This window comes from Melopsittacus undulatus, chromosome 11, assembly GCF_012275295.1.
Source record: "Melopsittacus undulatus isolate bMelUnd1 chromosome 11, bMelUnd1.mat.Z, whole genome shotgun sequence".
NCBI classification, from domain to species: Eukaryota; Metazoa; Chordata; class Aves; order Psittaciformes; family Psittaculidae; genus Melopsittacus; species Melopsittacus undulatus.
The window spans coordinates 14,667,088-14,694,646 of NC_047537.1; the positions used below are offsets into that span (position 1 = coordinate 14,667,088).

General features: G+C 53.8%; 1 protein-coding gene across 4 annotated transcripts; it reads right to left on the bottom strand.

Annotated features, from left to right (window-relative positions):
- Nucleotides 1-272: 272 nt before the first annotated feature.
- MXRA7 (matrix remodeling associated 7) lies at nucleotides 273-27,465 on the bottom strand. 4 transcript variants are annotated; one of them, XM_034067525.1, is made up of 6 exons: nucleotides 27,007-27,465; nucleotides 21,382-21,477; nucleotides 19,997-20,057; nucleotides 15,614-15,713; nucleotides 13,374-13,454; nucleotides 4,995-6,702 (listed from the first exon to the last, which is right to left on the bottom strand). In XM_034067525.1, exons 1-5 carry the CDS (start codon nucleotides 27,385-27,387, stop codon nucleotides 13,421-13,423), a joined length of 672 nt encoding a protein of 223 aa, XP_033923416.1. In that variant the 5' UTR covers nucleotides 27,388-27,465; the 3' UTR covers nucleotides 4,995-6,702; nucleotides 13,374-13,420. The 4 variants fall into 4 exon arrangements, with proteins under 4 accessions (XP_033923414.1, XP_033923417.1, XP_033923416.1 ...); XM_034067523.1 differs by lacking the exons at nucleotides 4,995-6,702; nucleotides 13,374-13,454 and adding an exon at nucleotides 273-2,037; XM_034067526.1 differs by lacking the exons at nucleotides 4,995-6,702; nucleotides 13,374-13,454 and adding an exon at nucleotides 3,993-4,235.
- Between the last annotated feature and the right edge of the window lie 94 nt (nucleotides 27,466-27,559).

Below are 27,559 nucleotides of genomic sequence, written 5' to 3' on the forward strand. Positions count from 1 at the left end.
AAAACCCGTGGGGTTACATCCAGACATCCCTTTGTCCCGTGTCTTGGGAAGGGGTGTTTTTACTGAGCTTCATTTCTCTGATTTGAGCCGGTAAATGACAGAGCTTTTACCCTTGTCCTGTCATCGACAGCATCTTATTTTGGTGGCACTGCTCGGCGTTGGACAGGTTTAACGCCAACTGCTCTGCTTTATACAGCAGTTATATATATATATGTGTGTTTATATATATATACACACATCATGTGAGGCTGAGGAGTTTGAGGGGTCTTTTTATTTTTCAGAAATGTACCTGTTCAGAGAAGGCCCAGATGTAAAAGAAGAGCTCTAAAAGTATGCTTGAAACAAACTGTAACAAGACAAAGACTAAAAATCAGCTCAGCCTTAATGCTCCTTTGCTTGCTTTCACAAGCAGCTTTGGGAAAGATCCTGCTTTCAGTTTTGAACTCGGGAGAGATGCCATACACAAATTCTCTACATTTCTCCCTTTGCACAGCTTGACAAAGGAAGTTATGTCCCAGGGATGCTGCATGCCAGTGTGGTGTTTCACATCGTGAGACTCCTTTCCTGCTTAATTCCTTCATGTTGGACCAGAAGAGGTAATTTTCTGACATTACGTTTAGATTTAAGTCATAACTGGTAGCAAAACCAGGTTGATCTTGTAATAAATGTGCCTTCACCTGACTGAGAACAATTGGAAGATAAAGTGATTCTTAGAAGTCAAATACTATGGTGTTATAGAATATGCTGTAGTGGGCAACAGTGACCAGATATTGAGCTAATAGGTTTCCCAGACTCTAAAGGATTACACAAAACAAAGCAAAACTAATCTTGAAAGAGATCATTCCCTCAAACTGGCTCAGAAACCGTTGCCTCCCTTTGTCAGCAGTTATTAAAACTGGGGAAATCCTTCCTGATAATGCAGTGTTTAACAGGATTTGGTAGGAGAGCCAAGTCCACCAGAAGACACTCAGTTAAAATTCAGAATGCTCATTGATTACTGTACCCAAACCACCAACGGCTGCTTCAAAATACTTCCTCAGTTCACAGAGATTCCCTAAGGAGGTAGTTTCCCACATTGTTTTTCTGTTGGGAAAACAGGATCTGAGTTGGACACAATCATCCTTGTAAAGAAGCCACCTTTCTGTGCTACTCTTACCAGTGTCAAGAGGCAAAGAGACATTTGTGTTTCCAGGCTGAAGGTAGCTGCTGCTTTCCCAGGCGTGAAGATGAGCTCAACGAGGTCAGCTGGAACCAACATGGGTTTGTTTCCAAAAGCCAGGGTGAAGGAGGATGAAGTGTTCCTTCCAAGGAGACGAGAACAGCAACTCACCTCTAACACAAGCAGGATTGCTGTGTCTTTGGCTATTTGCTTTCTAACTGTAGGATTGGAAGACTCTGCCAAGAGGCTGTGCAGTCTGCATCTTCGGAGGTTTTCAGGATGCGACAGGATGAAGCCCTGAGTAACCTGGCTTGGTCTTAGAGCGGATGTTGCTTTGAGGTTGGACTACAGACCTCCTCAGGTCCCTTCCAGCATGAGTTATGCTACAATTCTATTATATTTATCCATTTTATGTCTATCATCTTTGGCTTTCTTTAGGTATCAGACTGATAAAGACTAGGTTGGAAAGGTCACGTTATACAGCATGGCCAGAAAATGTTGTGGGTTTAACTGCTCTGTGTGACTGAGACGTATGACACAGCTAGAAGGAGGTACCAATCTCTATACGAGATGAAAATATGACAGCTCTTCAAGGAGAAACAATATAAATGGTGAGAAATTACAGGTCTTTTGCAATACATATCACAGGCCTGTATGTGTTTGCACAACTGGAACTGCAAAGTAACTACTGAAACATGTTTCTAGAGCTGCAGCCTCCAGTGTCCTGCATAATAAGGGACATGATGACTTTCTGGCTGCAAGGTTATATATCATAGAGTCTAAGCTGCTCCTTCATGTCTCCTTCAGACATCTCTCCAAACGTGTCACTTTTTTCCTTCATGAGCCTGAAGATGGCAGCCAGCTGCTCTCTCTGCACCCTGTCAAGAAGAAAAGGAGAAGTAGGAATAGCCAGGCCCCAGAAGAAGGCACTTTGAGCAAGAACACCGTGGTCAAATGGAACACAAAGCCAAACACAGATCATTTTACAAGCCTTAGTGGCTGCAGGAAATCTGCCCATGTGAGATAAGAAAGAGACAGCCTCTGGTTCTCCTTCCTCCCTCTTCCCGTTTATCTAATCATCCTGCATGTCTCTCTGCAGTTCTCTAAATACGGAGATAAACCAGAGTGCTTTAACACTAGCTTTGGGGTTCCTTAGGGTTTATCTGTGCTCAGAGTTTCAAGATAACTTGACACGTGGAATTTCCTAAGACCAACATGTCTCAATTTAGCAGACTCCATATTGAAACTGGATGAAGCTTCACCAGCACAATGGACTCTCATGACAATACATAGACAAAGAGTAATTCAGGAGAAGTTATTACATTTTAAGTGCATACCCTACCTTAAAACTAGAGAACAGATTACTCCCAGAGTGTCCGTGGCTTTAATCAGCCACTGGAAGATATGACCACAGAGAGAAATTTGCTTTGATTTGCTTCATTTGCTAATGTCAGATGATGAGAGGCACTCATAGCCATACCAGCAATGAGGACGTCCCTGCATGGGCAGAGGCAGGGCAGTGGAGCACTTAGCTCAGATTTCCATCCCTAGCAAGTCCCACAGGAGATGACCAGCACCCTTCTCCCCATAACAGGGGATAGGCTGACTTTTCCCTAACCTGAAGCAGTTAACCATTGTTGCATGTGCTGCAGCATGAAGATTGGTGTCTGCCGCAGGGCTTTATTTGAGGAAACCTTATAGATGTGTTGGTCACACATCTACTGATCATCACACAGGGGTACAGAAGGGTGGGAAGCACAGGAGTGTCATTTGTTTGCAAGTGGCTCATGAACTGATGTAATGAGCTACAGAATCCTTTTTTAGGGCAGGATGAATGTGCACCCTGGCTCCAGTCTGGGCTGGCTGTGGGCTGGTATGTTCTTACTGCCAGGGAGGAGATTGCAGTATCGCTTAACACATCTCCTATCTGACTCTCCTGTGTGAGATTAAAAGAACTAATGAGGTTGTGGTGCTTTATGGCTTTAACAAAGGGAAAACAGTTTCTGTTACTTCAAGGCTCATTTTGCTTCTCTGTGACTGTGGGGCCAGAATTCAGTGATAGCTCAGAGCACAGATCTGCTCCAATCCCAGCTCCTCCTGCTTGTTTAACACATTTGGACGTCCCGTGGGCTAGGAAAAGAGCCTCTGGCTTTTACTTCCACATGGTCACCCTTTCAAGAGTCCTCTTTCCCCATGACAGCCAGCTTTTGGCATAGGATTTTAATACACTGTAATTAATCCATTTAAATGCACACCATTAGTTAACCTGAGGGAGTCTTCCTGCAATTCCCATATGGACAAGCAGTTCTAGTAGCAGGAGGGGTAGAAATACCTATTGGCAAGCAAACCCAGGATGCAATCTTTGCTCAGAAGAAGAGAGAACAGTGTCAACACGTCAGAAGCAACCACACCACGAACAAGATCAATGGAAGGAGACGGTCAGGAGCAGAGGTGCCTTTGGGTGCTGAGCTCCTGCTGAGGGGTGCTCTATGTTTTCCTCTCTCCTGGGCTAAGCCCCAGCAGAAGCAGGAACAGCAAGCTGTCCCCCAGCACCATCACAGCAGGGAAAGAGCAGATTCTGGCAAAAGAAAGCTTATTTACCAGTTCTTTTCTATTGCAGTTAAAATGCTATTGTCCTGAGGCCAGACATACCCTGCTAGTGCTGTGGGAGCCTCTGATTATGAAAGCTCTGGTCATAGGCTGGCAAGAGCCTGGATTTGTCTGGCTTTTCTGTAATGTTTTGTGCTGGCATGGATAGCATCCAGCTGCCCTTTCCAGACGAGAGGGAGGGAAGCAGAGTTGTTAGCGATCAATATTTTATTGTAGAGGCACCAGAGGGCACATTTCCAGTCTGGGGTGGAGAAATCCAATACACAGTTTGCCTCCTGTGGCTGAAATGCATTGCCAGCTGGGAGTGCTCCACGCAGGTCTGCATCCCTTGCTTGCTGCATCACAGACATTACAACCTTCCCAAGGGCCTGTTTCCTCACCTCCAAGCCTCCAGAATCAAGATTAGGGACAATATTCACTCTGCTTATTCAATGCATTTTGGCTCTCCCCATAGCTTTAGATATGCCTGTGCATTTGAAAAACAGAAATAAAGAAGAGCTGTTACTACTTTGTGCTATATAACCTACAACAAAGGGAGAGCAAAACAAAGATAGAGAAACGAGCCTGGGAAGGAAGAGCAAGGCATCAAAACCATAAAACTGATTGCAAGAAGGAGCTTCTCCTCTCAAAGGCAACTTTGAAAACAAGCAGTGCTCCAGGCTGGGGGCTTGTTTGATGATGTGAGATCAAACCTACCCCATTCACAAGTAAAATCATTCTCTCTTCCCTTAAGTCCTGCCCTCAAAACTATTTGGTCAAACAGGATTTCACTTATTGCTGACAAAATAGATTAGTTAAGGCTTTCCTTGCTAAGCAGTTGAATTTGCACACTGAACTGCCTTAGGCTCTTCTTCAGCATTTCAGTCCAAGACTTTTACCATTAGCTGGAGGTCTGGGGCAGGGATCCATAGGTATGTGAAAGGGATCTCTGTTTCAGGAACTCGTGATGATGGCAGCTGAAATCCCAAGTAGAGCTCCGCATTGGGAATGTTGCTCATTCCTCTGCAGCCAAACATGACCAGGAATGCAGCAGAAATAAGGGAAAATCCCTGACTTTTGCCACTGGGCTGAGTCTACTGTTGAGGAAGCCAATGGAATCATTTATGGGGTAAAAGGCACAGGAGGGCAGAGTGTACCTCTCCCCTAAAAGTCACATTTTGAATACAACTCTCTTGAGAAAGACGTTATAAGCTGCTGGAGACAGGGAGAACAAGCACAGAGCAAATAAACTATTCAAAGGTTTATTGGACCAAACAAAGGCAATTTTTTACAGATTCAAGCCACTAGAATGACAGTCCTTTGTGTAAGAGCCACCATCAGATACGAAACAAACAAAATGAACACAAGTAGAAAACACCCAGACAGCCTTTGGAGTTGAGGAAATATAGTCTGACTCACTGCCACTAGCAAAACTCTGGACTCAACTATAGACTTTGCTCGATGTATGTATTGCCACGTAACTTCAACACAACATATATAAGGCATTCTTTGCATAGTTGGGTGCTCAGGACACAGAGTCAGCCAGCACCGAGGGAGACAGTGGCTGGACCAGAAGGGTGGTGAAGCAGAGGGTCCAGATGTGCCTAAATTCATATGCAAAGCCCTGGACACGCTTGCAGTTGTTGGCTGGGAAGGAGCAGCTGCTTCTAAAGCTGAAGCCTCCTGCTGTTCTTTAAATGAGCCCTTTTGTGAAGAGTTTGCCAACCCCAGGCGCTGGAAAGGACAACTGTGTACAAGGTTTCAAGTATTGTCTGCATAGGAATTGAAAACGAAAACAAAAAAGCAGCTTTTTGGGTTTGTGATATGTTTGCAGCGTTAGCCAAGAGGCAGCTATCCGGCAGTGAAAGAGAAACATGTTTTACAGCATCACTAAAGAGGACTCAGACCCTCGTCTCATCCTCACAAACCAGCTGGGTTTGATTTGGAACCTGCAATGCCTGAAGCTGTTACATGCACCAGGCCGAATTCATCTTCTACGCATGGCAGAGCAGAGGAGCAATGCTGAGCTCTGGCTCCAGTGGGCAAGCCACAAGGCTAGCAAGAGAAGAGGGCACTGGAGCAGCAAGCAGGCAAGGGAATGGGGAAGGTGTCTCTTCCAGGACCCCCACTATCTCATCTGGAGCTAGAGGGAACCCCTGATTCTGTAGCTACCACCTCAGGTCTCTCCTCTTGGGAAATGAAGTAAGGGAAAGTGTGAATCCAGGTGTTAGCAGCAGCCAAAGTGTGGTCTCCTAAACCCGCATCACAAGCAGAACAGCTAAACTATCAATCTCTGTCACTTCTCGAGTCTTCTGTCTGCCTACAGAATCAGCTCTCAGCTAAAATAACTCCAGAAGCAAGATTTGAGTCAGTCCAGCTACCACCTGCCATCCCTTGCTTCAACTCCACTTGTTCTTCCACCCCTTGGAATAAAGCAGCTCTGTACAACAAATCACAGGCAGTTCCCACCCCCCCAGCAAGAAAGAGGAGTTTAGCCCCAGGAAGAAACAACTTCATCATCTGATATAAGGTCCAGGCTGGTCTGGGAGAAGAGCTATGGTTCACACCCCCAAGAAAGGAACAGCAGAGATTTCATAGCAGGCCTAATAAGTAGTAATGAACACAACTAATAGACTTGCTGCATATTTAGTGTCCAATATGGGTTCTGTTTTGGGGACAGGGAATAAGGTTCATCCCTGTCCCCTAAACACAACTCAAGTCACTGCTTGGGCCCAGCCCCAGTCCCTGGAGCCACACAACAGGATCTCCTCAAGCTTGACAGCACAGAAGTTTTTGAAGAACTCAACTTCGGACCAAGAGGAGATCCCAAGTTTTGAGGGTTTATGGATTTCTCTTATGGGTGTGTTTGGTTGGTTTTGGTATTTCAAGCCTTTAAAGATGCCAAGGGATGCCTTTAGGAGGAGGCTAGGGACAACTTCATATAGTCTTCAGTTCTGCAAAGAGAAAGGGAGAGAAATCATTTCAGTCATTTCACCCCTCAGGTTGGGTCATTATTATTCACACAAACAAGCAGGGGGAAAACCTCAGTGTGTGTGTTGAGAAGAAGACAAAGCAACTTCCCACCTCCGGGCTGAACAAAGCTCTGGTTGCAAACCTCACACCTCTAAGAAGGAGGCACTTTGCTTTATCAACTGCAGCAGGATAGTCACAACCCACTCAGAGGTGTAAATCCTCTTGTCTGGCACCAATAGAAGTTACAACCCTTCTGACCTACTCCTGAGAGCTGGAGAAGCCCAGCTAATGAGAAGTCATCACTGGCTCCTCACTGGCCTGTGCAGAAGCTCGCTGGGCTGCCAGCACCCATGTCTAGCCCAGATTCCTCTTCCCATCTGCAGCCACTTGAGCTGGGAATGAGTCCCAGTTTCACAGGGCAGTGTACCTGAGGAGGCTGACCCTTCTCAACCATCCTACAGATGTGCCTCTTCAAGGGAAGGAGGCAAAACCCCTAGACTCTCTGCAGGTCACAAGGCTTCCTGTTGATGGGAAGCTCTCCCAGTGTCCAAAGGAAGGATGCTGAGATGATCAGGTGTGTTTTGTGCATGAGGACACCCCAGGCACTCCCTGAGGCCTTGCAGCATGTTGTTAGTAGAGCCAGGGCTACAAAATGGGGTCCATCATTCTCAGCTTGAAGCTTTCAGACACTCTGCCCTCACCAGCCTTTCTCATGGCCTCATCATCCACCATGACACACTGTGGACACAGAGACCTGTGCTGAGGTAGAGGGAAGCTACAACACACATTCCCTGGGCACTTATGAATAGACCCAGATGCACCCCAACCTAATTCCTCCTGAATTCAATAGGGTTCACTGTCCATAACACCTGAACTCCATGTGGAAGTCCCCTACTCGTGTCAGCCACAGCATGAAGGCAAGTTCCAGCCTCATTTCTTCCTCTTCTGCAACAGGTTGCCTTCTCCAAGCAGAATCCAAGTGCAGGACCCTGGCTGGGAGACGCAGGGTGAAGCATCACGTGGGAGCAGGGTTACTCAAGGCATGCTGCAGAGGCTCAGTGCCTGGCACATGAGGACAAAGAAAGGAAGTTCTCCAGAGTGGATAATCGCTCTGTGGGATTCACAGTGCTGAGGATCAGCTCATCCCGCTCAAGGCACGCAAGTGTAATCAGATTTCATGCGTGAAGGCATAAGCTCGTTGCCACAGGGGCCCAGAAGGAGGGATCCCATCCAGCATGCTGCCGTTGGAGAGGGATGCAGGATGTCAGAATAGCCCCTCACAGGGATACTCACCTCCAGGACAGGGCCAGGCTCACAGCTGGGGTGCATTGCAAACCAAGCAGGGACTTACTTCTGCACAACAGGAATACCCCTTTCTGCTCCTGGAGCAAGCTGGGAGGGGATTAGACTCAAGAGCATGACGCAGTCCATCACCGGGGACATCAAGGGGATATAAACCCCAGACTGAGGAGCTCTGGCATTGCTGCCACAGAGCCTCAAAGACTTAATTAGCTTTGGGATGGAGGCTGAGAGCTTTGAGCTTATCCTCAGCCCCTCCCTCCTTTCCATTTACCTTGGGCAATGGAATCAGCCTGATCTGCATGCTTCCCCAGCAGCACGGCAATCAAACCAGGGCAGGGGCTTCTTTTGCTGGAAGCCCATATCCTTCCTTCAGATACAGATATCCAAATGTCTCTTTTCTGTCCCAAACTGAGGGCCAGGTCAGTGAATTGTATAATTTGTCTGCTGCACGTCGCTCTGAGCAAGGAAGAGCTGGAGAACAAGGAGCTCAGACAAGAGCAGGTCCTGGATTATGAGGGAGGCTTGGTACTGATGGTACTGATGATCTGTGCTTCTCCCGAAGCATTGGAACTGGGTGTCCTTCTGGCTCCCCTTACTTCAACTCAGCCATGGCATTGGCACAAGACTTCTTGCCTTTGAGAGCATCCCAGCAATGACAAATGGGGTGGTCTGGTGACATTCCCATGTGTGTTTATCCCTCTTGTGTGCAAACTCCACAGCAGGTCAGGAAATTCCGTAGCCCATCCATAGTTCATAGCTTTCCAAAGAAGTCCTGACCCACCCCAAGCTGATCCCAGAGCATCCTGCTGGAAGATTACCACCTTCTGGTAACCGCTTGTGCCCTTCTCAGGAATAGTTTCATACTGATGTTTGGAAGTGTGGAGCATTCCCAGCTCCTTCCCCTGGCAGAGAAAGAAGGTGCTCAGCTTGTGGGGCCCATCAGTCCTCTGGCTTGAACCTGGCAAGAAGGGCAGATAGAAACCTGGCTCCAGACTCTTCTCACTCCAGGCAGGTTAGGAGCAACCCTTGATGATCAAGAGCAGTGAAGAAAGGCCCTGGGCAGACCTGGCAATGGGTGGCCAAGCTCTCCCTGGGCAGATCCCTCCCATCTCACTGCTGGGGATGGTCCTGTCAATCACCACTGCTTCCCATTTCTTTATCAAGGGGACAGATACCATCTCATTTCTGATAGTGCCCATAACCTAGCCGTGTCCAGGATGGGGGAATTGCAGGAGGAGTATGAGGAATGACGTACTAAATCTAAGCTTTCCTAGCCCCTAAAGTGTGGTGCTACTTGCTTCAGCCAACAGGTATAACACAGAGAGAGAGGACTGAAATGCAGAACAGGGAGAGACAGTGCTTAGGAAAGAGCAGGAGAGTGAGAAGCACCAGTGGGAGCTTGTCATCACAAATGTGAAATTCCTGCAACAATATAGGAAAGCAGGAAGGAGCACTGGACCCTGGGAGGTACCTCCTGCTCCTCGGGAACACCAGGAAAGCAGGTGAAGCTGCTGGAGCACAGCTCCCATTGCCTTTAGGATAGGGGCTGGTGAGGATTCAGTGGGGTCAGGGACTGCAGCGGCTTCTGCCTGGGAACCACCATTGCTTCAAAATAGAAGCTTCCCACCTTTCCCAGCCACAGCAGCATCAGCCACAGAGGCCAGAGCACAGCCAGGAGAGTGGCTCAAGCCCCTTGGCCAGCTCAGCCAAGAAGCCACGATCACCTCCTTCAGTTATGTGCCCATCCCCTTGTAACACTCCTGACCTGCCCAGCCAACAGCACAGCACTGGAGAAAGCCACGGACAAGCCAGCCTGAGCTCTCCTTCCACCTCTCAGTGCTCCAGGTTGCTGTCTACCACTCTGCACCAAGCCTGTTGGGATGCTCCAATTCCCCACATCCCTCGGTGCCTCCCAGCCACAGGGTGGGCAGAGCCAGGCTCCCAGCCAGCCTAGGAGATAGAGCACAAGCTGCCCATGCTGCACAGGAGCAAGCAGAAGCAGATGAAGACAAGTTGTGAGCGCTGGGTGAAGGACATATGGAGAAGCAGCCACAAGTGAGGACAATTTAGGACCTGAGCCAAAAGAAACCACCCAGAAGCTCAAGCAGAATTGCTGCATGGTCTGAAATGTCATAGCAGGGCAGGGGCAGAGACCCACACCCCACAAAGGCTATGGGGGAGCTTGCAGAAGTTTTCTCTCTGGGACAGGAGAGGAGATGGGGAAGGGGCTTCCTGGCCTCCCCTTCCAGGGTTTCCAAGGGAGGCATCCTGAGTTGTTCAACTGGGCACTCATGACTCAATGAGATGCTCTATAAATAGGGCCAGAGCTCAAGTTCTTGTAGGTCAGGGCATGTTTTCCCTGGGGATATGGTGGAGGCAGGGAACAGCACTGGCCCACCAGGAGACTCCCTCCTCATACAAGCAGCGCCTGGCATGTACGGAGGAAGCATCAGAGAGGGGGAGCTCAGCAGGGACCCCCAAGCACACAGTGCCCCTTTCCCACAAGAGGCAGGTGGGAAGGTGCTGCTGCTCCCTCAGCCCAGGGCGACTATCGTGCTGCAGGAGATGAAAAGCAAACGAATAACAAAACCCCAAAGAAGGCCCAAACTTACCAGCTTCCCTCATCCAAAAGAAGCACCATGCTGGGCAGGACAGGAGAGGACAGCAAAGCTGCTGGGTTGGGGCTGAAGGTTAGCACAAGAGAAGGGAGGAGAAAGGGCCCACAACCCATGCTATACAGAGGAGGGAGCAAGCAAGCAAGCAAGGGCTGTGATGGCAATGCAGGGGGTGGACAGGGACAGATGCCAATGGAGACCTCTCTTGAAATGCAACCTCCCCCAGCTCACTCCATCCACTTAGTACTGGAAGGCCAGTAGTGATGTTTGGAACAGGTCAAGGTCTGTCACCATGATCACTAAAGCCCTGCAGGTGCTTCCTGCCCTTGCGTGCTCCAAAGCTGTCACCACAAGCATTGTCTCATTCAAAAGCAAACTGCAGCACAGTTGTCCCTCAAGCCACAGCTGCATCCCCACATTGATCTTTCCTCTCTGCCATTCACTAGGGCCAGAATCCATCCAGGGCACCCTTCCTTGCTGAAACTCCAGAGTCCAAGCCCATTTTCGTTCAGTGCCTTGTAACCAAGAGGTACTTTGAGCCCGGCTGGGGAAGAGACAGGCTTCTGTTGTTAAATTACCACCAAGAAAAGGGCTGAGCATGAGATTTGCAGCCATCCAATTCCCTCTGCATGAATTCCAACTTACAGTTGAGCCCTGGGCTTAAAACTAGTCTGGATTCAGGCAGCATCTCCTCAACCCATGGCTGGCCAGGAGATGAGAGGACTGAGAGCCAGCAGGAGAATCTGCCCCTAGAATGGCTCACCTGAGAGCCCATTAGCCAGGAAAACTGGGCAGACATCCATTCATCCATCATCCATCCATGTAATCATCCATCTATCCATCCGTCCACCTAATCATTCATCCATCCATCCATCCATCCCTACCTTCTCCTAATTCCAACAGGACTGGGCTGTGGTCTGGGGAATCACCTGCTCTATCTATGTGCAGTTTGGTGCCATTCACTCCGACCCAGAGACCCCAGGGGCAGGTTCTGCCTCTTCACCCTTAACCTCTTCCTAAATCCCAGAAACAAGAGAGAGGACAGCGAGGAGAGACCTTTCCACAGAGCATCACATGGGTTCTGCTCTCCCTTCTCCAGCCAACACACCTAGTGAGAAGCAGCAGGGCCAGAGCACAGAGAGCCCAAGCTCTCGGCATCACTGGCACCAGCCAAGACTTGGCTGGAACCTGCTCTGCCTCATGGGAAGAAAGAACTGGAAGCAGAAACCCAAGGACATCATTTCTCCAGATGTTTTCTCTTTCCCTATGAGCAGAGCCTCGCTGCAGGTGCCCGTGCTCGACACACACCTGATCACACTCCTTTCTAACTGCACAAACCCCACTGAGCTCTTTCATCCTCAAGGGAGGTTTGAAGAGCAGCTGCCAGAGACCACTTCCATACATCCATGTGAGCCAAGCCCTGAGGGCACACTGGAGAGCCCTTCCTCTTCCTCACGGTCAGGAGGTGCCCAGCCAGGACAGTAGCACTCGAAGGCTCATGCCTACACAACTCAGCCCTGAGTGGGGACAAGCTGCACCACTGCAGCTACAGCTGGCAATGGGTGGCCAAAAGCCTCAGGTGCAGAAGGGAAGGATTTGGGAAATACGCTGTGCTTGACTAAGCGCTGCCTGCTTCCCCTGCACTCTTCCCCTTCCTGCCCCAGGGGAGCAAACCTATGTGCTTCTGTTCTAGAAGTACTGGTGACCCACGTCAAGCAGCGCCACCACCTGAGCAGATGTATTTGCCAACCAGATTCACTGTCCTCCTCCCCAGCTGAGCACTCCTGGGTTTTAAGACTGAAGCAACCAGAAGCAGGAAGTTGTATCACTCAGTAAAGGTCACATTCCTTCCCCTTTTAGTCCAGATTTAGCACCACTTTGAAGCCACAAGACTCAAGTGAATGCTAGGCAGGACAACCACAGCTTCTGGAGTGATGCATGTTACAGCAGAAGTGGATTTTGGGCTAAATAACCCAATCTACTGCATGCCTGTTCTCTCCTATCTGGAGTCATAGAATCAGAGAAGTCTTCTTGATCTTCCTGCAGAAGGCAAGGAATTCTGTCAGTAGCACCTCCAAAATTAGGGGTCCCTAAGTTAAGACTTGTTAACTACTGACCATAGAATCACAGACTGGTTTGTGTTGGAAGGGACCTTAAAGCTCATCCAGCTCCAACCCCTGCCACGGGCAGGGACACCTTCCACTGGAGCAGCTGCTCCAAGCCCCATCCAACCTGTTCAACACCACAAGTAGCTTCAAGGAGGTCTGGGGAACCCACTTGCATTTTTGGGGTGTTCCTTACAAGCTGCTTGACGTGGGAACCTGTTGGTCCATGGGAAGACTATGACAAGGCTAAAAGCAAAGTCTAAGCCTGTCTCAACTTTGGCAATTCACCTTAGGACTCACTACCCATTTCCTCAGCAGCCCTAATTTTCCAAACCAGTAAACAGAAGTGGTCATGGGATGTCCACCTTCAGGCATCCAAGTTGGAAGAGGTGAGCATTGGAATGCAAGAACTCCCAATTCCCCCATGGAAAGCAAGATGGAGGCAGAGGAGAGAGGACTCATTCACATGAGGGAAGGAGGAGGAAGATGGGAGGGAGGTGGGACAAAGCAGTCAACTGCAGCTCACAAACAAACCCTCCCCAGAAAATGAGACCCAAAGGCAACCCCCCCCAAGACATGAGCAGATGTTACCAGTGGTACCACTACTTCTAAGCAGCAGCGTGTCCTTACCAAACAGATTTGCAAGAATGTTTGTGGCCGAGGACCTAAGGTACTTGCTACAGAGATGTGAGATCAGAGGTCAGCTCAATCCTGCAACATAAAGGTGGCAAACCTGGGTCACAGCACAGCAGCAGCATGGTCAGGGTACGTGGAGTCACGGAGCATGATGCCACTGCTGAGGGGGAAGGATGCAGGACAGGAGCTTACCTGGCAGCAGCCCTGCCCCTTACACCACTGCCAGGCCTGCAATGAAAAGCTGCTGATGCTGCAGTGAAGATGTAAGGGGGGAAATAAGCCAGCAACAGAGCAAGACAAATAAAATCACAAAGCTGCCTTAAAGAAATGAACAACACAAATATGCAAGAGCAGAAAATAAAGGAGCAGTAGGAAAACCTCCTCTGCCAATGGTCCTCTGCGTGGAAGGCTGCTGGGAGCCTCCAAAGGACATGACACTGTCCATCAGTTCTAGGTGCACTGTCCTGCCCTGGGGCCACTCCACACAGGCATGAGCAGCAATACCTGCGAGGTCCCACATGCCCAGGAAGAGCCTGTTCTATGGTCCTGAATACAAACCCCACTGCTGTCCACAGGCAAATGTTCCCTCAGTGTCCCCAGGTGACTGCAGGAGCATTTGCTGCCACAGAGTAACCAGCCCAAGGCCCTGCAGCCCTGAAAACCCAAGTAGTGGCTGCTGAGATGGCTGGGACGGAGCTGCTGGTGCAAAGGGTTTGAATTTGCCTTCTGCTGCAGGTTGATCTTTGCACTGGTGCTTAGAAGGACCCTGAAAAGCAATTCCGAGTGGGCTGCATGTGCTCCTCTCACATTCACTCAGTTCATTCCACCATCACTCTCCCAAGTGAAATACAGCAACACCAACAGACCTGCTTAGAGTTTTACAGGTTCGAGGCTTCAGACATGATAAAGATAGAACAAAAGGAAGAAAGCAAACACCAGTCTTCCTGATGGCACCAATGCAGAATCAACCCCACGCCAGAGGAAACTTGAGCTCCTTTCTGTGGCTGTCCCTAGAGCACACAGTCCTTGCACATCTCTGCTCCTGGCAGTGCTATAGGGCAGGTGAAGCCCAAGATTTAAGGACAAATGGGAGCCCAGAAGCCAGGGCAGAAAGAGAAGACACCTTAAACCTGACCTAGGGGTGAGGTGCCCTCCATCCTTGCCTTCCCTGCTTTGGTTTTCCACTTGTTCCATGTCAGGCTGTCGTGTTTAAGCTCACCACATGAGCTGCAGTGGTACTGACACCACAGCATCACAGGCAAGGGGTGACAAATTCCCCCAGGTCATTCTAGGAGGTGCACAACATGGGGGGGGAATTGGGTCCTACAGTCCCTGAGACAGCAACAGAGAGAACATCATCTCCCAGGCTTGTTGAGCCACCACTGCAGAGGAAGGAGGGTATGGGCTGCACACATCTGCTCGGGAGCAGCCTGCCATGGAGCCTACTTGTAGGGCAAAGCCCTTGGCTGTGGGGTTTGACAGCTCTGGTTTAGTGTGGGCTCTGCATGCCTATGGGCTGAAGGATCCCCTCTGCACACTGGCAGCACTGACTGGTTTCAGATAGGGGTTTACAGCTTGAAATGAAAGATTAGCATTGATTTCCCTTGAATAGGCTGGGAAATCTTGAGCTGGAAAGCTTGGTTTTGGTAAGAGGACAGGCTCTTGCTTTCTTCATGCAGGGCTCAGGAGAAAAACTTAGCAAAAGGTAGGAGATGGGCAATTCTCCATCTGTACCAGGCCCAGTACTTGGCAAATCCCCACCACTTCCAGCTGAGGAGCCAGCCCTGCATGCAGACATCCCCAGTATCAGCCCCGTCACAGTGAACTCTAAAGCTCCACACTCTCTGCTCCAGTATTTCTGAGCTATGCCCATGTCCTCCCTCTGGAGGGCATCCACAGGATAAAGGGAGGGAAGCAGATAGAGATCAGGTCAACAGATGTAAATCAACAGGGTGCTGATGGGATCAGGGGAACTACACCCTCTTGCATCAGCTGGAACATTTGGACTAAGCAGGCCGAGAGGGAGCTTGAGCAGCTCCAAAGGTGTATAGGGCCACAGTGCCTCCATCTCCTCAATCAGCATGACTTCATTTGTTCTCACATCTTCCTGGGTGGCAGAGGTCTGGAACATTGAGACCTTGAGCCCAAGGCTGCCAGGGGAAGAGAGGTCTGACCAGACCCAGCCTGCTTCAAGGGGGTGCCTTGGGTGAGAAGAGACAGGAAACTCAACGTACCTTTGTTCTTCCTCGAGCTCTTCTTTGGTCATCATTGACTTGTACTGGTTTCCCCTCAGCTTTCCAGGACTGTATTTAAAAGAGAATGTCCCATCTGCAGCTGGGGAGGGGGAGAGACAGAGGAGAGCAAGAGATCCTGTGAGCCAGAGTCCTCCAGGCACAACCATCTCCAGCCCTGGGCTTGTTCCCTTGGAATGCTCTGGGGCCCCTGCTCCTGCACATGCATCCCAGACACCATGGACAGCCAAACCCACTTCCTCAGTCGGCTCCAGGCTGGGAAAGCCTGGGCAGTGTCAGGGAAGCTGTGTGGGTTGCAGTGCAGAGCCAAGGTGATGATGGCCAGAGGACAGCAGGAGTCCAGGCTGCAGCTCCACTGGAAGGAGCAGGGACTGTGAGGGAGCAGCCCTGCTTGGAAGCAGATGCAAGCAAATCCTGCCGCACAGAACCATATGTTATGGCTCTCCCTGGATTCAGAGCCTTGCAGGCCCAGTTTGGCTTATCAAGACGTGCTAATCCTGCCCCGACTAGAGCGCAGCATTTTCCGCTCCTCCTCTCCAGACTTGCATTCCTCCTCCTGCCCTCTCCTCACCCATGGGCCCCTTCCCATGCTTGTGGTTCATGGATGGTGCCATGAGTGGAGCTGTCCTGGGCCACGCAGCTCTCCTGCAGCTCTTGACAAAGCTGGTGAGGAAAGGAGGTGCCACACTGCAAACTGTGGGGCTGCAGAGCTGAGCCAAGGCAGCCCCAGGAGCATCACCACAGCTGGGTCCAAGTCATGGAATCAACCAGGGTGGAAAAGCCCTTTAAGCTCATCAGGTCCAACCCTTACCCCAGCCCTGCCAAGGCCACCCCTAACCCATGGCACTGAGGCCTCGTCTCCACACTGTGTGAACACTTGCAGGGACGGTGCCTGCAGCCCTGCCCTGGGCAGCCTGTTCCAATGCCTGAGCACCCTCTGGGGCAGGAATTGTTCCTCAGCTCCATCTAAACCTGCCCTGGTGCAGCTTGAGGCCGTTTCCTCTTGTCCCATCCCTTGTTCCTTGGGAGCAGAGCCCAGCCCCTCTTGGCTCCATCCTCCTGTCAGGCACTTGTAGGGAGCCATCAGGTCCCCCCTGAGCCTTCTCTTCTCCATCTGAACCCCCCAGGTCCCTCAGTCATTTCTCTTGGGCTCCAGGCCCTGCACCAGCTCTATTCCCTTCTCTGTCCCTGCTCCAGCACTTCAAGGTCTCTCTTGTAGTGAGGGGCCCAGAGCTGGACACAGGATTTGGGTCCCTCCATCACCAGCCAACAGACCTGGAGAGGAAACCCAGGTCTCCTTGTCCAGGCCTGGGTGCTCTCCTACCCTGCTCACCAGCCTCAGCCCTGTGCTAATTACAGCACCAAAGCTCATGGACTCTGAGCCAAAGCTGATCCTTTTCCAATCGGATTTTGTTGGAGCACTACTTGCTTTTAAATACCTCTCCCCTGCTTTATCTTCCTGCAGATGGGAGAAAACATGAGGAGTGGAGGACAATCCAAAGGGCAGCCCAGGAACAGTGTCTGCTTTGGGGAACTGCCTTTACTGGTTATCTGAGAGCTGGTTATCTGTGAGCCTTTATCTCCCAAGGACTGCAGGACTCACGGGAAGCCATCCAGCACTGCTGCTTCCCCATGCCCCCAGAAACAGCAGCTGCTTCCACCGACCCTCAGAGCCATGGGGGTACTTCTAAGGGCTCCGCAAAAGGAAGATGTCTGCATGGCCCTGAAGAGCTGCGAGTTATCCACAACCCAACTATCCAGGATGACCCCTCACAGCACCAACAGGACCCCAACAGAGGGGAAACTCCTGGGAAAGGAGTGGGATCAGGTGGGTGTCGAGCACGGGCAGCTGCTGTGAGGCTCCACTCATAGGGAAAGGGAAAACAACCGGGAGAAATGACTGTTCCCACTGCTGTTGTGGGGACCACATTCATGAAAGCCTCTCCTCTTCCTCCTGCCCAAAGGAAAACCACTCATCGGCCTCTCTCTTGCCTTCCTCACACTCACAAGTGTTGAGCATCAGCAGCTTCCCTCTAGTTTCATAGTAAACCCTAGAATGGTTTGGGCCTGAAGGGACCTTAAAGCTCATCCAGTTCCGGCCCTTTAAGGATTCTCTCCCTGTGTCCGGTGCTTCATTTAGCCCCAGGCTCATGCCAGGGCTCCCACAGACCTTGGGGACTCCCACGCAAGAGCCTTGTTTCCCAGCTGGGGAAAGCTGAGCTCTCAAGAACAAGCTGTGCAAGGCCACAGGCTCAGGACGGAGCGGCAAGGTCAGTGCTGCTGCTGCATGGAGTGTGCCTGGGGCCTGAGCAGAGCCTTCTCCCTGCAGATAGCCGCATTCCCTCCCTTCTCTACATCACCATGTCCCTGATGTTCGGGAGCTTCCCTGCGAATCCTGGCTGGATTACTGCTCACTGATCCAGAGTGTTTCACTAATCCCCAAATCCCATCACTGGGGAACAAAGACAAACCCTTTCCCTAGCATCTTCCCAAGTGTCCCGACACAAGCACACAAATGCAGCCCCAAACAGCTCAGCCATACCCCACTTCCCTTGGTGGGAAAACATTCCCAACAGGCAGACAAACAAGTCTGGCTGGCTGGAAACAAGGAGTAATGCTGCAGCTTATCAGCCCTTCAGGTGGCCAGGAAAGTGCATGGAAAGAAAATTCCAGCTGGCTGCTGCTTTGGAGGTATTAAGAGGAAGAAAAAAAGGCGAGGGTGTAACATCCTGTTTCTTACCCTGGTGCAGAGCAGGAGCCATTCCATTACCTTTGCATAGCTCGCCTGATTTCAAGGACAATTCACATCATTTCCCTCCCATGGTTTTCTGCCAAGTGGATTGAGATTTGAGCTTTTGCCTGTCCCCAGAAGGGCAGTTTCACCTCCACCCCACCAGGAGAGAGTAAGGGAAGAGGGAGTTGAGGAAGCTGCCTGTCTCCCTGCCCACGTGTTGTGGTTAAAGGAGCCCGTGTGTGGCTTTGGAAAGCCCTGGCTGTTTTCTGAGCTCAGGAACTCTCTTTGCAGACCGAAATCCAGCTTCAGGAAACACACGGGAAAGGGGAGGCTGGGTCTTTAGGTCAAGTGCAAAACTACTGCAGGAACAAGTGACCTGCTTCCAGCCTCTGTGAGCTCATACTAAACCCACTTTTGTGTTCCATCCCTCTGCCTGAGCTGGTGGAAACAGCCCCTTTCCTCTCATCCTGCTCCCAGCCAGCCTTGGTACCCACAGTGGGGACACGAGGCCATCACAGCAGCATCCTGGCCTGGTGATGGGCTGCCTGCATGGTCCCCATGAGCCCAAAGGAATCTCTACCGTGCAGCAGCTTGAGTTGGGCCAGGACCGTGAGGCACAGGAGAGGCAGAAGGAAGGAGTGAGGCTGCTCCCTACCAAGCCAGGGCACTGTTGTTATTCCCCCCACTTGCCTCCTCATCAGGCTGAGCCATCTCTCTACTCAGTGCCATTATGAAACCCGTCAGAAATGGTGTAAATAAGTGAGGAGAGGAGTCCATGGCTGTCTGCAGGAGATGCTGGGGGAGGATGCTGGGCTTAGCCACCACTCATGGATAGGGACTGTCACCTCCTTCCAATCCCAAGCCACAACCACTTTGGGATGATGCACAGCAGTGCTGGAGCAGCCCTGAAACAGCTGAACTGAAGGAGGCAGAGTGGCACTACTAAGCATCCCTTTGGCAGGATAAGTCCATCACTCCTCAAACCAAGGCCTGCATGGGAACAGGCCTGATTACCAGTGCCTAAGGGGGTGGAATAAGAGTCTTTTGGGAACCCCATCTCCAAAGGGGCTTCCTCACCTTGCGGACACAGCCCCAGGATTCAGATTTGGCATTAGGGATAATCCTCCCAAGCCAGGGGATTGCCCACAAGTGGGAAGTGGGGCAGGGAAGGGAGAACACCCCATGGCTCCCATGGGAGAACAGCTCCATGGCTGCTGCTGCCAACCCAAAGGGGGTTCCTGGGCACATCCCAGCATCTCTGCTCAGGAGAGCAATGTGCCCTCCAGCCACACTCCTGCCTGGCACCATCTGCTGTCTCCTCCCACAGCACAGCAGTTGTCACTACAATTACTCAATTAATCATTTTCCAATCAACTAATTGGCTCATCAGTTAAACAGGGCTCTGACTAAAGCCCCTGGAGAGCTGCCTGGATGAGAGCAAAGAGCTTCTGGGGCAGCTTCATCACAAAGCTCCCCCCAGGCAAACAGCCCAAGGGCACGTGGAGAAGCAAAGGGTAGGAATTTCCTCTCAATTTCCTCGAGGAAGGAGTCCATCCCCAAGCACTTGGGGCTGCAGCCTCCCAGCCCCATCTGTAGCCTCCCTGCATGGTGCTGGCTTGCTTGGCACTCACCATCCTCATCCTCCGGCTCTCTCACCACCAGCTTCTCTTTTCCCGGGTCCAGATCTTCCCCCTGGAAGAGTTAAAACCAGAGCAGCCGATGAGGAGATTGGTGAGGGCAGGGAGGCAGAGCCTGTGGTGAGGGCTGGGTACCCCTTCCCTGCCTCCTCCATGGAGCAGGCCAAGAGGATGCTCACTAACCAGAGGGGTTTATTGGGCTGCTTTCCTGCCACTAGAACCTGCTCTCCTGGTGGCCCCAGGCACAGCCTTGTGCCCCAGCACCCTCGTGGGCTGCCCCACGACCAGCAGAGAGTCATGCAAGCTGCAAGCAGGGAGGGTGAGCAGTGCTCCAGCTCTGGAGATAAGACAAGGACACAGGGCAGTGCCCCCGTGTATGTGCTTTCCTCCTGCAAAGCACGCTGTGAGCCAAGCCTGGAGGCCAGCAGCCCTCGGGAGGACCCCTCCTGCACCCACTCTTGCTCTGGGCATCCCATTCGCAGCAATGGGGTTGATGTGCAAAGGGCAAAGCACGTGGGAGAGAAGGGAAGGAGCAGGAGCCACCACACTGCCAAGGGGGAAATGAAGATGATCCCTGAGGGAAATAAAGATGATCCCTGAGGGAAATAAAGATGCTCCAAGCAGGAGCCTGCAGAGAGCTGAGCTTTGCAGGGCAGGGCTTTAGCTGCACCGCTGGAGCCTGACCCTGATCTGGGTGCGTTTGTCATCAGTGAGGAATGTGCATTATTCACAGGCATTTGGCTGCTCCTCACCAGCCTCCTCTGGGGCTCCCCAGAAGGACCCCCCCCTCCTGCTGCCACGCTTCCAAACATGGGCACTTCCCACTGGACACCCAGGCTTCCCCCTGGGAGGGCTGGGAGTGGGAAGCACCCAAAGGAGAGGCCTCAGGGAGGGAGCAGGAGAGGATGCTCAGCCCTGGCCCTGGGGACGTGGCCAAGAGCCCAGGGCAGCGGCTCCCCATTGGATCTGTCTATCCCTGTGAGCCAGGATGTCCCCTGGGAGACCCTGCCCTCCAGGAGCTGGCACAAGGAGGGATATTTTAGGCTGTTCCCCGCCTGGGCTTTAGGAACTGAGCATTTCTGAGCATTTAACAGTGGCAGCAAGTAGGAACTGTGGGTTCCAAAGCTCCAAGGAAAGAAAATCCTTCCCCCAGGATCCACGCATCACTCCCTGCACACCCTGGAAGCCCATTTTCACCTGGGGCTCTGTTTCTCTCTGTTCTAAATGGACTGAGCCATTAAAAACTGCCCTCGGGGCAGCAGAACAGGCAAGGTTTGCATCCCTATCCCTGCCATGGCCACGGCTATGCTGGGATGCTGGGACAATTCCCACCCATGCAGCTGGTGCCACCCTCCCCAGGCCACCCCTGTCCCACACACCTCTGCCCTGATGGGAAGGGCTGTGTTGTCTCCTGCATCCTCCACTTGTCCCGGCTGCCCGAGGCTGGAGCCAGCTGAGGCTTCCACAGGTGGTATCTGGAAAGAGAGAAGCTTTGAGCACAAACACCCCGAGGCCCCCCCGGGCTCAGCCCCAGCAGCATCAGCACACAGGAAGAAACCCCTGGATGTGGCCCTGCCGTGGCACCTGAGCCCATCCTGCCTCTGGTCCATGTGCCAAGCCATGGTGCTGCATGGAGTGAGGGACACCAGAGCCCTCCACTGCCCAGGCCTGGAGCCAGGGTTTGGAGCTCCTGAGCTGCCCATTGCCTGCAGGACCAGGAGCCACTGGTGATGGGAGCAGCTCAGGGCTAGCAGGAGGGGAGAGCAGAGGAACAGCAGTGTGTGCTCTGCTGATGCCTGCAGGGCCTGCTCTGCCCGAGCCCTCAAAACCCCCTTGTACCCCACTGCAATCCCACAGCTGGAGTTTCCCTTCCTCAGCCCCACTTCAGCTCAAATCCTTCCTCCCCCTGCCCTCTCCCAGCACTTCCCCGCTGAACCTTTCCCTGCTGTCTGGATGGGGGTAGATGCAGGCAGGGAGCAGGGATTTGATGCCCCTGCACTGGGAGCAGCCTCTGGGCTGGCTTGGAAAACTGGCATCCCAACACCACCAGGAGCCTGCCCCAGAGGTCAGGGCTCCTGAGCCCTCCTATGGCTGGTGGGTGCTGCTGCGTTGGCACCATCAGCCGTGGGGCAGGAGCAGCTGAGCTGGGGGCTGCCATGTGCAGTGGGATGCTCTGTGAGAGGAGGGCAGGCAAAACATGATGGGGGGCAGAGGGGGGTTGTTGTGGCAGTGCTGGGAACTGTGGGCTCAAGAGGCCATCCCAGCAGTGCAGGGACACTTGAGCAGTGGGGAGCGAGGACTGGAGCCAGGTGAGCTGCTGGAGACCATGGAACCATTCATGTTGGAAAAGCCCTTTAAGCTCATCAGGTCCAACCCTTACCCCAGCCCTGCCAAGGCCACCCCTAACCCATGGCACTGAGGCCTCATCTCCATGGGGTGGGAGCACTTGCAGGGACGGTGACTGCAGCCCTCCCTGGGCAGCCTGTTCCCAAATGTGTCTGAATCACAGGCAAAGCCTGCGGGGGCTTGGGAAAGGGAGCACCCACTTCCACAGGCATTCACCTTTAACACCAATGCAGTGAATCAGCAGGGCTGTGCTCCTGTCCCCAGTGATAAGGCATCTGTGGGATCATCAGGAACAGGACCTTTAGCTCCCATGGCCAACAGGTGAGATGCTACACCCACACCCGAAGCCAGCTCCAACAGCAATGGCTTTGGAGCAAAGCAAAGGGCAACACCTCTGGGGACATTCTGGGCACAGGCAGCCCCGAGTCTCCCAGAGGGATAAGCCTTGGCATTGCATTCCCAGCATCCCCCTTGCAGCCACCTCGCCAGCCCGCTCCCAGCCCCACACATCACAGCAGCATCTGGGTTTTAGCTCATTTCTGACTACTTCCTCCCCACTTCCTCCACCCCCATCACAAACCCCTCTGAGCAATGGGTTTCCCTCCTGAGAAAGGGCAAGAGGAGGCCATGGGGCGGACGTGTCCCTCTCCCCTTCCTTAGTCGCAGGGACAGCCCTGGCACTTATGGCCAGGATGGAGACAAAGGAGTGTCCCGCTTGAGCTCCAGGAAAAGGGAATATCCCAGGCTGCAAAAGCAGGGGGAGAAAATTATCTTGGATTAAACTCCTGGGCCCTGTGTGTTGCCATTTATGGCTGCACTTTCTGCTCCAAGCCTGATGCAAGACATTGCAAGAGGGGAAGCAAGCAGCCAGGAGCCAGGCAGCCAGCAAGAGAAACACCAGGAGGAGAAAGAGAAGGAAGAAGCCTTTAAAAGAAGAATACATACTAATGCTGGGCAGTTGAGAAAAGCATCTCATGGGCAGCCTGTCCCACTGCCTGAGCACCCTTTGGGGAAGGAATTGATCCTCAGCTCCATCTAAACCTGCCGTGACGCAGTTTGAGGCTGAAGAGAGTCAGGAGGCAGAGTCCTCATGGGCAGCACATTGCAGGCTCCAGGGGCTGTACCCAGCCCAGAAGGGACTGGGTAGGAGCAGGACCACCTGGACTCACTGTAGGGACACAATACAAAGCCCCAGTGCAACCATCCCAGCACCAGCCCTATGCCTGGGGTGCAGGGAGGACACACATCCTGCAGCTGCTGTGAGAGACAATGCATTCGTTATCAGCACAGACTGCACTGGGAGAGAGCTAGGAGCATCTGAGCACTTATGGATCCTGTGGGGAGCCCCACATCCCACAGGCAGGGGTCTGTGCTGCTGCCAAGGCTGTGATGGAGGGCACACATCTCTGCATCCCTCCCACCACCGCAGAGCTGCTGCCCCAGCCCTGTGGCATGGCAGAGGCACAGCTGCCAATTGAGGCCAGATGAATCAGTCACCCTCTCCCCTGGGGCATGGGGAAGGCAGGCGGGAGGGATCACAAGGGGAGATGCTGACTTCTTCAATGCAGAGGGTCCCTGCTGGGTGCTTCTGCTGCCTGTGCTGTCCAGAGGCACCAGGAGCCCCCAGGAAGGCCCAGATGGGGTGGGGGACAGAGGCAGCAGGAGCTCTGCAGAAGATGCAAGGACATCCCCTCGGTGCCTTTGCTGTCCAGCCCCACTGCCACCCACTGGACCTGTCTCTGAAGCCACCATCTGCAGTTAACCCTTGGCAAAGCAGCCAGACTGCCTGCTCGCCCTCCCTGTGGCATCGCAGGGGAGGAGATCCAGCATGGCAGCATGGCAAACCCTGTCCCTGGCATCTGCCATTCCCAGCTCAGAGCTCCTCATTCCAGCATCGAGGCTTTCTGACCATTTCCCACCAGAGCAACTCCAGCAATGCTGTGGTTCCCATTCAACAGCTTCTCATTAGGGATCGCTTTGACAGCGCTGCCTCCACCATTCCCAAGCCAGGAATGGGGATGAGAACAGACAGTGACACATTAATTAACTTTCTTCTCAGTGATGGAAGCCAGCAGAGACAAGGGGAACCACTACCAGCAGTTCATGGGAACAAGGACCCCTGCTCTGCCACTGCTTCATTGGATAGCCATGGGCATGCTGATGCAGAGGGGCAGGGAAGGCCTGACCCCCACACTTTACCTGCTGGGTTCTCATCTCAGGCTGCCCTTGCAGGAGGTGGGAGCAGGAGGGAGGCTGAAACAGCCCCAGCAGATGCTGATTTGCAGAGGCAGGGAGAAGGGAAGGGAGGAGGCCGTGGGGTGGGCAGCTCCAGCCATTAAACACAGCCAGGCTGCTCTCCCAGAGCGGGTTCATCCATCAGCATTTGGCTGAGTGGTTACTGACTGCAGTGACTCCAGACCAGGCTGGTGCAGTCTGTGCTGAGCAAACGGGAGGCGATGAAAGGGACAGAAAGCTCTCTGGGTGCCCAGCACCGCTTGCCAATGTGCTGATGTCCCCAGCCCGGAGCCTCTCTGCTGAGTCACATCAGGGCCCGCAGCTGAGCCAAGGCAGGTTCCATGGGCAGCTGCCTGCACAGCTCTGCCCAAGGCCGGTCCCATCCCTGCCTGCCACATCTGCAGGGCTCTGGCCTGAGCAGCGCTACAGGAGGAGGAGGAAGGAACTTGGAGGATGTTTGCAGGGAGCAAACCCCAGGGAGAGCTGTGCATGGGCTCCCCTGCCCATGGCATCTGCCCCGGGTCAGCACTGGGACTGCTGCTCCCAGGAGCAGTGCCTGCTGGACACCACGTACACCCTGCACCAACAGCCCCTGCCCGTGCCAAGCATCCTGGCAGCTGCTGCATCACGCGGGACCAGCGCTCCCAAACACTTACTCAGCAGTGGGAAGCATCCCTCCCCCTTCCCACTCTCTCCATCACCCCTCACATCCCAGCTGCCCCCTGGCCCCTGCCCAAAGAGATGCTGCTCAGGTCCAGAGTGACTCATCCTGCTACAGCGAGGTCACAGATCCCAGGCCAGGACCCTCCTCAGCCCTGGTGTCCCCTTTGCTCTGCTGTAAGAGGGGCTGAGGGGAGTACAGCAGAGAACCCCCCATCGCACAGAGCCCAGGCAGGCTCCTGGAGGATGCACATTCCCTGTGCCTTGGGTAAGGGCTCACCCCTGGGTGTGCAAAGCCCTTTTACCACGTGTGTACGTGAGAGGGGATAGATAAAGGAGCTGAGCCCATCTCTGAAGGCAGCAAGTGCCTGTTCAAAGCAGTCAGGGCTGAAGAGCAGGCAGAGGGGAGAAAAACACTCCCAAGGCTCAAGCTGCAAGAGAGCAGGGGAACAGATCACAGAATCACAGCCTCTGGCAGCGCTGGATTAGGCCATCTGCCCCAGTGTGGTGCTGTGCTCCATCAGAGAACCCCGGCTGCACCCCAGGCCCTGCAGCAGCTCCAGTGGGGTGGCCAGATTTGGTGCTCAGGTGGCTAAGGGCAGCCCAGGGGCTCCCCAGCTTGCCAGAGACCCTGGCACTCACAGGCACCAATAAATCACCAGGCAGAGGGGGAGATGGGGTTTCCAGGACACTGGGACAGGGAAGGGGCCTGGATCCATGGCCAAGGGGTGCCAGGAAGGGGAGACTGGGAACGGGGAGGCTCAGAAATGACAAGGGGAGGTGATGGGGAGCACAGGGAGAGGCAGAGCCACGTCCCAGCCCTGAGGCTGGGCTCTGTGGTGCAGAGCAGGGTGTGCAGCCCCTGGGACCTGCCCAAGGCTGCCCGGTGAGTCAGTGGTGATGCTGCCCGAGGCCAGGGCTGCTGCAGGCAGCTGCTGGGGATTACAAGTGCTGCTAAGAATAGCCCCAGCCTGCGCTGCCCTGCACACGGCCAGGCCACGCATCCATCGCTCCCGCATTCCTGAGCCACCCCATTGCTCACTTCCTCACATCGGGGCATTGGCGGAAGGAGAAAGGCACCAATGCAGGGAGCTGGGGCTCCTCGGGTTTTCCCATTGTCCCATGGAGCAGGGCAAGTGCAGAGCAAGCTCTTTCCAGGGTTGCCCTTTGATTTGTAAAGAGGATCCGGTGCGGGAGAAGGATTTACGGGTGTTTATGGGCACCGCTGCCCCTCCGGCCCCCCCAGCTCAGCGGGGGTCAGACCTCGGGGTCAGCATCCCGCTGGGGCTGGGAGGGAGGGGGACGGCGGGGACCAGCACAGCAGGGACCGGGTTCAGCCACCGGTGCTGGCAAGGGGACAGTTTGCTGCGAGCCACTGAAAGGGGCTGCGGACGGGGAGAACAAACACACACACACATCCTCCAGCACCTGGATTAGCTCCTGGGAGAAGGGAAAGACTCCCAAGGGCTGGATGCGCAGCCGGGAGAGGCGCACACTGACACAGGCTTCCCTCCCCCTAAACCCTCGCTATCTTGACCGGTTTCAAGAGCATTCCTTGGGATGCGGCGGTGGAAACGAGCCCGAACCACCCCCCCCTTGCCCCCGCTGCCGCCCTGGGGGACAACGGGCTTGTTCCACCGCGGGCGAAACCCGGCTTTAGAGACCCCCCGGGCTCTGCGCTCCCCCCGGCCCCCGGGAACGGGCTCTGCGCTCCCCCCGGCCCCGGGGAACGGGCACTGCTGGGAGGGGGGACCCAGCCTTACCTTGCTCTGCGCATCCTCGCGGGGCTCAGGCTCTCGGGGCTCTGCAGGCGGCTGCCGGGGGATGCTCTCGGCCGCCGCGGGGCTGGGCTCGGCCGCGGGGCCCGGCTCCTCCGCCGCCTCCTCCCGCTGCTCGGCAGCCGCCTCCTCCTTCCCCTCCTCGACCGCCCCGACCTCCTCCACCGGCAGCCGCTCCTTCCCGGCCTCCGGCCCCGCCGCCGCTTGGTCCTCGGGGCCGCTCTCCCGAGCCGGTTCAGCCGCCGGCGGCTCCCGGGGCCGCTCCCCGTCGGTTCCCCGCAGCCTCACGAAGACGGAGGCGAGGACGAGGGCCAGGACCGTGAAGAGCAGCGGGACGGCCACGTACAAGTCCAGGGCCACGTCCATCCCGCCCTGCTGCCGGAGCCCGTCCGACCCGACTGCGCGGCCACCGCGCTGGGGCTGCGGCGGGGCTGGGCAGGCTCCGAGCCGGCTTTACCCGGCGTCATCTGCCCGGGCCCTGCCCACAGCCCGGCCCCCCCGCACCGATCCGCCAGCCACAGCGATGCCCCCGCTCCAG

Excerpts from the sequence above, each read along its gene's own strand:
- MXRA7 (XM_034067523.1), bottom strand. The coding sequence starts at position 27,387 with ATGGACGTGGCCCTGGACTTGTACGTGGCCGTCCCGCTGCTCTTCACG. Across the intron at positions 20,058-21,381 it reads CCCTTCCCATCAGGGCAGAG|GGGGAAGATCTGGACCCGGG; the intron begins GTGTGTGGGACA and ends TAACTCTTCCAG. Across the intron at positions 15,714-19,996 it reads AGAGCCGGAGGATGAGGATG|CTGCAGATGGGACATTCTCT; the intron begins GTGAGTGCCAAG and ends CCCCCTCCCCAG.